At 53.4% G+C, this 12,398-nt stretch overlaps 2 protein-coding genes across 2 annotated transcripts in view; one reads left to right on the top strand and one right to left on the bottom strand.

Moving 5' to 3' along the window:
• UTP11 (UTP11 small subunit processome component) overlaps positions 1-12,398 on the bottom strand; it is a 261,807-nt gene that overhangs the window by 167,013 nt on the left and 82,396 nt on the right. The gene's annotated exons all lie outside the window — the stretch shown is intronic.
• EPHA10 (EPH receptor A10) overlaps positions 1-12,398 on the top strand; it is a 43,834-nt gene that overhangs the window by 24,508 nt on the left and 6,928 nt on the right. Inside the window, exons 6-13 of the mRNA XM_054802134.1 lie at positions 2,612-2,736; positions 4,457-4,619; positions 6,033-6,141; positions 6,386-6,441; positions 7,880-8,005; positions 9,581-9,766; positions 10,514-10,575; positions 10,695-10,898. Of these exons, the coding sequence (XP_054658109.1) occupies positions 2,612-2,736; positions 4,457-4,619; positions 6,033-6,141; positions 6,386-6,441; positions 7,880-8,005; positions 9,581-9,766; positions 10,514-10,575; positions 10,695-10,898 (1,031 nt within the window). The remainder of the gene's footprint in view (positions 1-2,611; positions 2,737-4,456; positions 4,620-6,032; positions 6,142-6,385; positions 6,442-7,879; positions 8,006-9,580; positions 9,767-10,513; positions 10,576-10,694; positions 10,899-12,398) is intronic.

The raw sequence follows: 12,398 nt of genomic DNA, 5'->3' as shown, positions 1-12,398 counted from the left end.
TTTGCTAGATTCAGAGATACAGGAGGGCATCTGTGTGATACTTTATTGATGAGAAGCATATAAAACAGCAAGGAGCACTTAACTTAGTTTACAGGAACAAAACCCCAGTTAAGTATCAGGCTGGCCTGGGCTGCCTGTGTCACTTGTCGTTTCGTAAAACATGCAGTGACATGCACTCGTGCAGAGGCCACGGGCTCATTGTGGGCATTACCCCGCCATCCCAGCGATGAGAGCTGCGAGCGTGCCCGTGTGCATTTCTGTTTGTGCATGGAGGACAGTTATGTGGTTGCAAGACTGATGAAGGAGGTGAAGAATATTTCTTTTTATGTTTTCTTTTTTCTTTCATCTGGTTGAAACACTTACATGTGAAAAACGTCACCACTCCTTCCCAACAGCAATTGCCGTATTACAGCCTGTGCCAGCCTAAACCTGGCTCTGATGAAGTGGAAATAAGGAGCAATTTGCAGGGCTCACAGTAGAAGTGTGCCAAACTGGTGCGAATTTGGTCGCACTCACTGGCGTTTCAAGTGCCACAGGAGGGCTCAGGGCTTCTTGCTGGTACTGGTGGGGTTGAAGGTCTCTGGCAGAGGAAGGGAACCTTTGCCGCACACGAGTGCTGCTTTTTCAGCAGAAGCCGAAGGGACTTGGAATCAAGGAGCAAATCATCATGAATAAAACATCAGGAGGACTTTTTTCTTCAGCAAAGATTAATGAGCTAAGTAATAAATACAAAATTTCACAGATACTTAAGTTTACTTTCCAGGGACTTGTTCCTCTCCACAGGAGTCTCTGTGGGATAGTCAGGGTCCAGCAAGCGCCCTGATTTGATGGAGGAGCGGGACAAGCTAGGAACAGCCGATTTCTCCCTGCAGCTTTCCCTGTGCCTGCTGCCGGGCTGCTGGTGTGAACGGGTGAATCAGTCACTGCAGCCCCTTCACCCTGGTGTGCTCAGGCCCCTGGTGCCTACTGGGGTGACCCGGGGACCACCCTTCTTTGTGCCGGGACCGTGCCACCCAGCTGCAGCCAGGTTGTCAGCTCCTGGGGCAGGCTGGGCTGCTCAGAGCCGGTTACGGAGGCTGTTCTGCCGTTCCCCATTCCTCCTCATCCAGAAAGGAGACTTTCTGCTCCCCACCCAGGACAGCTTGTGGCACTGCCCCAGGACAGCTGTGAAGACCTTACTTGGCACGTTCTGCCACTGAGGAGGTCAGTTTTTCTAATCAATCCTCATTTTCTCTCTGATCAACCCAAAGCAGAACAAGGGGCTCCAATAGAAGCTTTTATCAAGGTACCAGGTACGAAGTTTATTCTCCCTACTAAAATATTTAGTGTCTTTCTTGAACAGCATCCTCTGCAGCAAAGACACCGATGTCCTAGCACATCCCAAGCATGCTCTTGCTGGTGAATACCCTGGCTGGGGGCAGATCATCGTCACTGAGCTGCTGCTGCCTTGCTTTGGGCAGTCGGGGGATGCCGTGTCCTTGGCTGGCTCCTGAGATGCTGCAGACGGTCTGACAGGTCCAGCTGGCTTTCTGCTGGCGCAGGAGGCAGAGGCTTTTGGAAGAGCTGCTGGGATGCTGCCCGCAGTCGGGCAGCCCGGTGCAGGCAGTGCTGCTGCCTGTCAGCTGCAGGAGCTGTACGGGCACTGAGTGCGGCTCGGAGGCAGAAGGTGGTCAGAGGAGGAGGTGGCATGGAGGAGGCTCTGGGAAAGCGGCGATGAGCGCAGCAGGGTAACGCAGCCAGACCTTCCTCTGCTGCTGCAAACAGCAAAGGCATCAGCGCTGGGCGGAGAGCCTGCGGATAGCTGGGGATGGCGAGCTGCCTGCCGCGTGCTGGAGAAGTCAGCTCGTTTGGAGCCAAACCTGGTTAACATGGGAATAGTTGGCAAGTGCATCTTGCATAGTGAGATGAACTAAACGGGAGCACACATGCCAGGGAGGAAGATTCAGTGTGAAGCATGTGCTAACTCGAAATAAACAGCCAGCTCCTGGGCCACAGCCCGTGTGCTCGGCAGCGGGTAGGGCAGGAGCTCTCCTGTCTTCCCAGCTGTCTGAACGGTGCTCAGACCCCTCCGCAGCACCATGGGCAGAGGGTACCTTTCAGATTTTTTTGCTTGCTTTCGGTCAGAGCGTTACTAGCTGCCCACAGATTACAAAGCTGTTGTATTTTTACCATCGTCTCCCGTTGGATGATCGCCAGCTTGGAGTTTGCCCTATTTCAATCCTGATTCAGAGAGAGGGAACTGGTATCTGCAAAAGAAGCGTGCTCTTCAGCTGTTTAAATTCTTAAAGTTTTTACTGCAATATTACAGGGCCGAAGTGGAAATGGAGTAACCACAGCAGAACGTGTTCGTGCTGACATGGGACTCGCAGCCAAGATGGATGTCAGGATAGAGATAAAAGGTGTCATCTCCTGGTTGCACTTGGCTGTTCAGAACCAAAGCAAGCAAAGCGTGGTGGCACGCAGTGTCACTTCCTGCGTCCCCAGGGCTCTGCTCCAGGCTGTGCCGAGCGGATGTGGGGGGTTTGGGTGCTGCTGACCGCAAGGAGGGTGCGGGACACGCTGCCACTGGCAGCACTGTGGTCACCCGCTGCTTTCCTCTCCGCTTTTTCAGCGCCGACTCCTGTCACCGACATCCGCACGGATAAAGTTGAGCAGAAGAGCGTCTCCTTGTCGTGGCAGGAGCCGGGTTTCCCAGCCACCAACGGCACCGAGTACGAGGTCAAGTACTACGAGAAGGTAGGCTTTGACGAGATGACACCTATACTCATAGCCTGCTCTCCGGGAAAGTGTTGGACCTTGTGGTCCTCACTGGTTTAGGACTGAGTGTCACCAACCTGTGACTTCGGTGAGCTGAGAGTGGTCTTCCACGCCAGAGGGGACACAAGCAAGCATTTTTATGACAGTCTCTTAATTTTAAAAATAGCTGTTGTTTGACAGGTGTGGTGAGTTGACAAGTTTAGAAGAAATACTGGTGGGCAGAGAGCAGGGACAATGCTGTAAATCAAAATAAATGCAGTTTATGACACAGTTCCGCAAATTACCTTATCTGCGTGTGCTCAGGCTCGTTATGAAACTGATTACATGTCAAGCAAACTGTGCAGGTGACATGTTGGCGTTCTGTATTTAGAAACAAGCTACCTTGAAGCTGATTCATATTAATATGATTTTCAGCATCTGATAGATATGAAAGGAGGAATCTGTGGGTGAGGGCGAACGCTGAAGCCCGAGATGGTAATTCCTGTGCAAATGGGCTGCAGCAGCAAGATACTCAGGGTATGCGAAATGAGGAAACGTCCTGCTCGGGTAGGGAATTCAAACTATAGTTTAGCAATTATTCACTGAAATGAGGCTCTCAATGCTGACATGAAAATCAACTTAGTTCCTAATCTTTGCTTTTAAAGCTGTACTTTAACTATGGAGATTCAAGTGGAAAAGCGTATCAAATGGAAAATACATTTCTGAGTGACGTCCCTGGCAGTGGTGCAATGCGCGGCTGCTGCTGTGCTCACCGGATCGTGGGGCTGGGATGCTTGTTGGGGCTGGTCCCCAGGATAACGAGGGTGCAGCACGCGTGTGTGGGATCCGAGAGGGGCCGGTGCTGAGGCAGGGGGACACAGCCTGGCCCCGCTCCCAGCGGAAAGTGGCCTCAGATAATCCGGGTCCAGGACTCTGGCAGCACTGGCCTCTTCGCTGGGGAACTTGTTCGGAAGTACCCGACATGGCTGAGAAAATGATCTCTGATGGCAGCTGTGCAGAAGCCTGGGAAGCTTTGCGGGAGCTGGTGGGAGGGCTGGGGCTTGTTTTGCTTTGCAAGCCACGGGAAGCAGAGGCACAGGGATTTGCTGCTCTGGCACGTGAAAGTGGCATGAGACGCCCAGCGGTCCCATTGACCGCCTGGCTGGGCAGAGCCTGCTCTGCCTTCACCGCCTCTGGCAGCGGGAGGGGGGCTGCCCATCGCACTGTCCCTTCGTTGAAGCAGAGGGATCTGTAGGTTGCTGGGCAAGGGAATAAAATCCCAGGGACTGGGACTGTTGGCAAATGCACCTGCTGACTTTGGTTACTCAGCATGTGCTAATACATGTGTATTTACTCCGGGGCTTGAGCAGCCGTAGCAGGGGAGCGGGAAGGGGCCAGATGGTGCCAGCAGCCAAGCCTCGGCACAGGGGCAGGCAGGAGGAAAGGAGCCGTGCGGGGTGGCACAGCTGCTCCCCACCACCCACCCTGTCCTCTGCCTGTCTTCGTAACCCATCATCTGGCTCCATCTGCCATTTCATGTGACCTTTCCATGTAATTTCTATTAATGAGACATCTAGTAAATGTATTCTTTCTGTTGAAGGTTTTATGTTTAAATAGACTGTCCTGATGGGACCCAGAGGTGAAGATACAGCTGTGCTGTGTCTGCTCCGTGGCGCAGCTGTCAGTCCAGCTAGATCTCGGGTATCTCATTATTTCACAGGATCAGAGAGATCAAAGTTACTCAACTGTGAAAACCACATCAACGGCCGTGACGGTCAATAACCTGAAGCCTGGCACCCTCTATATTTTCCAAATCCGGACATCTTCCTCGCCGGACTACGGAAACTACAGCCCTAGTATTGAAGTGGAGACACTGGCAGAGTGTAAGTGTTGGCAAGGCTCGTCATCTCTTACACACACACCTGCAGACGTGAGGCTCTTTGAGCTGAGTCACGGGGATGCTGCTGCTCGCTTCTCCTGCCCCAGATCCTCTTGGTTTTGTGGAGCAGCATCTGTTCCTCTGGTTCTGACGCTCTGGGTCTAAGAGCAGGTACTTCCCAGGACTTGCTTTTAATTGCATTTTCCTATTTGATTTTACCAAGGTTGCTACTGCTGGTCAGCTTGTCCTGGAGGTGTCTGTCCTCATTCTTCTCAGTGCAGCATCAGTGAGGGCAGCCAGGCCCTGGCTCCTCTCTGGCATAGGGGCTGGAACGGAGTCTCTGCTCTTTGAGATTGCCCAAGAAAATGCTTAGCAGAGCCAGAGCGACTGGGGTTGTTTTGCTTTGGCGTGATGTTGATGCTGGAACGGATCTTGCCAGGTCCTTTCCCTGGGGCCACCCGACAGATGCTGGAAGGGAGCGAGTGTCGGTCCCTGCTGGCGTAACCACTGAGGGCACGATCCTGCCTGGGTCTGCAAAGCTGTGCAGCCTGCCGCGGGTGCTGCAGAGACGGGGTGGCCGGCTGCACGGGCTGCGGCAGAGGAGGCAAGGCCAGCCTGGGAGTCCGGCTGGCCTTGGGTGTGCACCCCAGGTAGGAGATGACCGCTTACCCCGCTGCCATCCTGGCTGATGAGGCACTTGGCTTGTTAGCCGCTTGGCTGGATAAGGTCAGCCAGCATCAGTGTTATTTGCCGGGGCTTTTCCTTTTCACAGTTTCCACTTGTAACTATAGTCCAGAAGCATCTTATTTCACTGACTAAAAGAGAGCTTGGAGAGATGGTAGGGCTTCAGCTTAATAACCTGCCCTGGCTAGGAATGAAAGCCCTGAGATGGCTGGCTCAGTACGACTCTCACAGATTGTGTTTAACAGGGCTTTAAATTGCATCCATTTGCCACACAGAAGACATTTTCAGAATGAATTGAAGCCAATAAAAATTTTATATAGAACGTAGCTTTCTAATACCCCTGTTTGCAAAAGCAGGAAGGGAAGGGATTAATGTGATGAAGGAAAACTATTTGTAAGCCATAAATTTTAATATGTCCCTCTGATAAACAGGAACCTTTCCTCAGCGCTGATTAACAAAAGCAGGAGCCCGGCGTGGCAGCGCTGGGGTTGCTCCGTCCGCACCTGCAGTGCTGCCCTGCACGTTGGTCTGATGCACCAGCTCGAGCTTTTAAAACTGAACCAGAATGTGAATTGTCGTGAGGACGGTGAAACACAGCTGGGTGCTGCGGGTGAATTGTCCCACGGCCTTGCTGGAGGACGCGCGCCAGCACTGGGAGGAGCGGCAGGGGCTGCTCCGTGCCTTGAGCCTGCCCCAGGCCGCGTCGCCGACCGCCTCTGCTTCCCTCCCGCAGTGACGGTGGCCTCCAGCGAGCAGAACCCCGTCCTCATCATCGCGGTGGTGGCCATTGCAGGGCTGACGGTGCTGGTGTCCATGGTGATCGGCGTGATGGTCTGGAGGAGGTGAGTGGAGCTGGGGCAGGGACCGAGGAGGTTTGGGGCTGGGGCAGGGGAGGAGGGCCGAAGCGAAGCCCCTGCAACAGGGGCTGTCGGGAGCACGGGGCCGCGCTGGCTCTGAGCGTGGGCCCTGGGTTGCGCGGCCTGCTGGGCCTCGTGCCGTGGGTCCTGAGCGCTGCCACCTGAGGCTTTTATACCCAGCGAGAGGCTGCTGCCCAGACAATGGCGTGCGTGTTCCTTCTCGTTGCAGACAGTGTGGGTACAGCAAAGCCAGCCAGGACGGGGACGAGGAGCTCTACTTTCATTGTAAGTGAAGCCTGGCCACCATGGCTGGTACAACTGTGTGTGGATCGCTGTATTTATTGCTATTAATAACCCAGCTCCCGACAAAGCAGCCCTGAATTCTTGCTTTTGAAGTGTTGTCATCCCACATTATCCCAGAGCAAGAGCTCAGCACACTGAAGCTCTCTAGGGATGGCGGGCTTGACAGCTTCATAAGCCAGTGTCCGTCCTTCCCGCACAGGGGTCACTGCCACGCCAAAGGAGATGGAATGCTTTCAGCTTTCCACAGGCTGTATGAATTATTCCATCAGCGTTTCAGGAATGGCTACATGAGAATACAGCTTTGTTTTCTGGGGCCACTCTTGATTATTGAGCAGCAATAATTTTACAGACAACAGTTGTCAAAGGAAACTCAGGTGTCAGGATTGATGAGTTTATTTGATTCCCGGCATATGCCCATGAAGGGCACACATGCTTTTTTGCTCCCCAAAGCATTTCGGAGCAGCAGACCCTGCATGCTTCTTGGATGCAGCCTGGCCATTTCACCTGGCTTTGGAGAGCCTCGTGCTGCTGAGCCGCCCTTGGGAGTTTGCCGAAGCTTTTCCATGCAGGCCAAGGGGAGCAGAGCAGCTGCCCAGTCTCGGGAAGACAAATGGAGCCAGGGTGGAAGGGGAAGCCTTGTGTGGTGTGACCTCTTCCCGGAGCAGTCTGGTGGTCACAGCAGGGCTCTGCTGTGTGCCCGTGCACTGGTCCTGGACGGGCCAAGCAAAACAGCCATCGTCCTTGCCGGGCCCAGGGGGAGGAGACGCGGCAGCGCTTTAGCAGGGGCCTGGCGAGCTCATGTTCTTCGGCCATTGTTTTGGCTGTTTGTTTTCAGGAAATGTGAATTAGGGTTTTGAGGAAGCTGCAGCAAGTGGGCGGCTGTTTCCCCTCCGGAGCTTTGCAGGGGCTGCTGTAAACAGGTCAGGCTCGTTCCGCGTGGTTCTCCTGGACGTGCTCCCCGGCAGGGTCGCTCGCCGTGCAGCAGATGGTTGCTGCCTGTGGGAGGTATTTTGCTGCCCATGCTGCTAATCGAGGGGACCTGGAACATGGCTGTTGTTCATGATTATAATTATCTCTCCTGGAGGTCTCAGGAATGGAGATGATTTGGATACTTGAGGATTAGCACGAGTGACATATAGGCTCAGTCTGGGAGTGAGCTGCACTAGAGTGAAGGAGCTGCTCTCCTTTAACCCGGGGTTGTGGCAGTGGAGCAGAGCAATTACGTTTGTTTAATCCCACAAGAAATTTCCTAGCAACCTTAAAGCCAAGTCTTTTGCTTTGCTTATAAAAAGGTGGCGAGTTAGTCCTGCCAGCAGACCTGGAGGTGGATTACCTGCGAGAGCGTTTCCCGGGACAGATGGGCAGGAGCTCTGCCGAGCCTTTCTCACGCACCCTTTGTCCGTTTCCTGCTTTCCTGCAGTTAAAATACCAACCAGGAGGACGTACATTGACCCAGACACTTGCGAAGACCCCATGCAGGCCGTGCACCTCTTCGCCAAAGAGCTGGATAATGCTAGTATTAAAATTGAGAAGATCATTGGGACAGGCAAGTTCCTCCTCGCCGGCCCCTCTGCGGCGGTGGCTGTGCCACGGGGCAGCGGCAGTGCCGTGGGCTGTGCGTGTCCCAGCCAGAGCGCTCCCCTCTCGCCACCGGCACACGGGGCCATGGTGGTGCTGTGATGCTGCTGCGGTCCTACCCGTGCCATGGTGCCTGGCCGCGTGGTGGCCCTCCCGCTGCTGTCCATGGGCTCTGCCCACCTTGCCGGCATCTCCCAAGGCAGCTCCTTGTCCTCCAGCACGGTCAGCGCCACAGACTTGTGCTCTTGCTGATGTTTGGTGGGGGGACACGCTGGCAACGGAGAGATGGGAGTGGGGCGGGTGAGTATTTTGTTCGGGAGCTTGATTTCGCATTCCCGTTTGTTTTTCCGAGGCACTAAGTACAGCCAACTGAGTGAGGCACGGAGCAGAAAGCATCAGCAATTATCTGCATCTGGGCAGTTTGACAGCAGCGTGAAAACTATTTATAAATATGTGAACTTAATGATTTATTGATTTTCATCAACTTCACTGCCTAAAACTTAGAAGCAAATTAAAATTCCCTCACTGGGCCCTAGAGCCTTAATCGCTAATGTGTGCCAGAACATGAGAAACACGATTACTCTTTGTCGTTTCTTTTCCTAAAGATAAATTCAGCTGCAGAAAAAGAAGAGGTGGAGGAAGGGAAGGAGGGAAGGGCTTGCTCACCAGCTTAAAGGACAGTGTTGAAGGGAAGAGGACACGGAGGAGAAGAGGAGGTTATCTTTGTAGCTGCTGAGTGGAGCAGCTGAGACTGCTCCCACATACCTTTCAGAGGCAAATTGGTGTTTGAAAAATCTAGAAAGAAATTAGTCAGGAATACATTTAAACATAAGGATTTTGGGAGTGCATTTGTCTTACTGCTGACCTAACAAGTACCTGGCTTTCAAATCAATAAAGATTTTCACAGCTACACATTTTTTTGCTGTAAAGCCAACATTGGCCTTTTATGTTATGAATTTGGTAGCTCCTGTTGCCAAGCACATGGCTGTGCAGAGTGGGAAGCTCTGCCTAAAGACTGCAGAAACCCTCCTGGCCCTGCCGTGCTCTGCTCCATGAGAAGCAGACCTTGCATGTGCCGAGCTGGGAAGCAGAATGGGCCGGGCCCAGGGAGCATGAACTTGGTGGCTGGGCATTAATCTTCTTTTCATGGGAAAAAGCGCAATATGCACTTGAGCAGAGCGTGGAGAGAATGGTTTAGAGGTGTAGGAAGAGGAAGGAGTAATTGCATTGCATTATCACACGTTTTTAGTATCACATGCTGACGCTAAACTTGTGTGAAGGGTTATGTGTTCAGCAAAGGTGGGGGAAGATGGTAAAACAGACTCTGCGGGCGAAACTTGCAGCTCCACGTGTTTCTGAGTTTATGGATTGGCAAATCCTCTGATTAACGATGGGAAAATCTTGCTTGTCTACACAGCAAGACACATCACAAAGGAATGCACTTTATGGTCCCAAAGCAAAGAAAATATCCCCTAGAGGGGAGCTGTGAGGGATGTCCTGCCGCGGCCACGGATGCTGTTTAACTCATCTCTCTGCTGCGCAGGAGAGTTTGGAGAAATTTGCCGGGGATGCCTGAAACTGCCCAGCAAGCGAGAGCTGCCGGTGGCGATCCAGACCCTGCGGGCAGGGTGCTCGGAGAAGCAGCAGCGTTCCTTCCTGGCAGAGGCATGCACCATGGGCCAGTTCGATCACTCCAACGTCATCCGCCTGGAGGGGGTCATCACCAGAGGTAAGGGGGTCCCGGTCTGTACGACGCCAGGCAGCCTGAGCCACGCGCAGTGGAGGAAGGTTCCTGTGCAGGCAACGTGCTCAAACTGTTGCTTTGGAGTGATGAACTGGTGCTGGAGGTGCAATACTGTTGCACTCTGGAAATCAGGTGTTTCCTTATGTATTAGCTGTTTTAGCATTCTGATGATTAATAAAATGCTTACAGCTAGATTAATAAATCCAGGTACTAGGACTGGCTTAGCAGCAAAACTGTGCACTCTTAATAAAAGTAAATTGAAGTGAGATTCTGTCAGTAAAACAGATGACTCTGCTCGCAGCTCTCGTGGGAGTGTGTGCGCTGAACTAGTCTGCAGATGCTGTAGTTAAATGGATATTCATGTAAATCCAAAGAAACGTGAGCACGTGTGCTGATTTTAACTAGCCTTTGTATTAGGTAAGGAAGTATTTCTGTCCTGAGTCTTGGGCTGAGCTGGTTGCTTTTGCTTTCACTGAGTAGTGATGTCCTCCTTTGTGATGTGGTTCAGTGTCAGAGCATCTGATACTGGGTCCAGTGGATTCCCAGGTGGGAACCACAGGAAAGCCTCGGACCCACTGCTCACTGTCAGATACAGTCCTTGTCTCCCTTAGTAGCCAGGCAGCGCGGGCCGACCACGCTGCAGGTTAGCACCTGGATTTCTAACGCCTGCAGTGTCAGAACTGCCTGAGCAACGGGCAGGACTCACGCAGTGCTCCTTGTCTGTCCGTGCAGGGAGTACCATGATGATAGTGATGGAGTACATGGGGAATGGAGTGCTGGACTCTTTTCTCAGGGTGAGTGCTCTGGGAGCCGGTGGTAACTGCGGGGGTTTGCCACTCGCTTGGGCCGTGCTGGTGTGCCCCCTTGATCTGGGCATTGCTCACCTTTGGCTTGTCCTCCTCTTTTGTTACAGAAACACGAGGGGCAGTTCACGGCCACTCAGCTCCTTTGCATGTTGCAGGGGATTGCCTCTGGCATGAAGTACCTGGCAGAGATGGGTTACATACATAAAAGCCTTGCTGCCCACAAAGTCCTTGTGAACAGCAGCCTGGCTTGCAAAATAACTGGTTTCAGGCGACCACAAGAAGATAAGATGGAGACCATCTTCTCCACCATGGTAAGCTGCATTTCCAAATTCTATTGTTAACGTTCCCCGAAAGCAAAATGCTGACAGAACGGCTACAAAACCTCTGCAGAGGTGGATCTCCCTGGCTGCAATGCACGGCCATGGCCAGGAGCGCTTGGACTGGGGCCCGGCATCACTGGAGAGGTTTGCAGCCTGCTCTGAATGCTGAATAAGGATCAAATCCAAAGCCAGCCTGCTTCTGCAGGCAGAGTTAATAAGACATATAGCAATCCTATTCCAGAACCAGTATTTTTCCTAGGCTCCTGTTTCCTTCCTCATGTATGAATGTGGGATGTGCATCTTGAAAGTTTCATTTTGAGCTAGGAATCAAATTCCTTTAGCCAGGGAACTGCACAGCAGCCGTCCAGCACCGCTTTTCCTCTGGCCGCAGCCCTCCCGCACGTCTGTGCAAACTGGCAGAGAGGTGGCAGGTTGCTGGAGGCAGCTCTGGCAGCCTCAGGGTTCCTTATGTCTGTTTTATCACTTGTAATGAAATTCATGGTTTTCAATTAAGTATTTAAGTCCTGCTTGATTCACACTCATGCCTTGTCAGCTCTGCTGGCCAGCGTGTCTCCTGAGTGCCTGCCTGCGCTTGGAGAAGCTGCCTGGGAGCGCTTGGGCACAGAGCTGGGGGAGCTGCCCCTGCCCCCTGGGCTGGGCAGGCACCCGTGGGCCCCCAAGGCCCCGCAGCCCCTCGCTGGAGCTGGTTCTCCCTCCCCACTTTCACACACCGCTTCGGCACGTTTCACTTAAGGGTGCATCAATGCGTCTTTAACTGCAGAGCGATAAGATGTATTTCATTTGGTACCCTGCAGCCACCCTGTATCAGCTGGATCTGTTAGCGCATCACATTAACCAGGCATTAATATTTTAAAGAGCATTGATTCCTCAATCAAATGAGCATTTACTGTTTGCAGGGAGCATTGGGCAGTGCCAAGGAGGCAGCAGCTGATGTGCGCTGCCTGCAGGGACCGGTGCCCGTGTCCCAGCACAGGGCACGGGCACCCCAGGGGAAGGGCCAGCGTGCAGGGGTCGGCCCACGCTCTGCCAGCAGCTGCGCTCATTTGCCAGCTCTGAGCAGGTTGGTGGCAGAAAGAGTCTTGGAAAACTTTTTCAGCCGTTAGCAGGGAGGCACGCTCAGTGCGCTCCATAGCGAGAGCACTGCCGTCCTGAAGAGACCCTGGCAAAGCGCGACCCCCCTTCGCCAGATGTGGCAAGCGTTGCCTGCGGAGCTGTAGCTCAGCCGTGGCTGTCGTGCCGCAAAGCTCTCGAGCAGAGCTGCCCTGACGCTGGCGTGCTGCTGGGTACGGAGCAGCCTGCTGAGCAAGGGGGTGGAGAGCCCAGCAGGAGCCCTGGCTTCTCCCACCGCGGTGCAGCGGGGCTGTGGCTTTGGGGTCAAGGTCTCCCTGCTGTTAATTACAATTAGCTGCGGTGTCTGTCACCTGCTTCCCCTAGTGCATCCAGAGGGTTCTGCAGACGCCAAGATGGGGA

Source organism: Grus americana, chromosome 23, assembly GCF_028858705.1.
Source record: "Grus americana isolate bGruAme1 chromosome 23, bGruAme1.mat, whole genome shotgun sequence".
Taxonomy (NCBI): Eukaryota; Metazoa; Chordata; class Aves; order Gruiformes; family Gruidae; genus Grus; species Grus americana.
The sequence above is the reverse complement of the archived record's forward strand: the minus strand, read 5'-3'. Positions and strand labels throughout refer to the sequence as shown.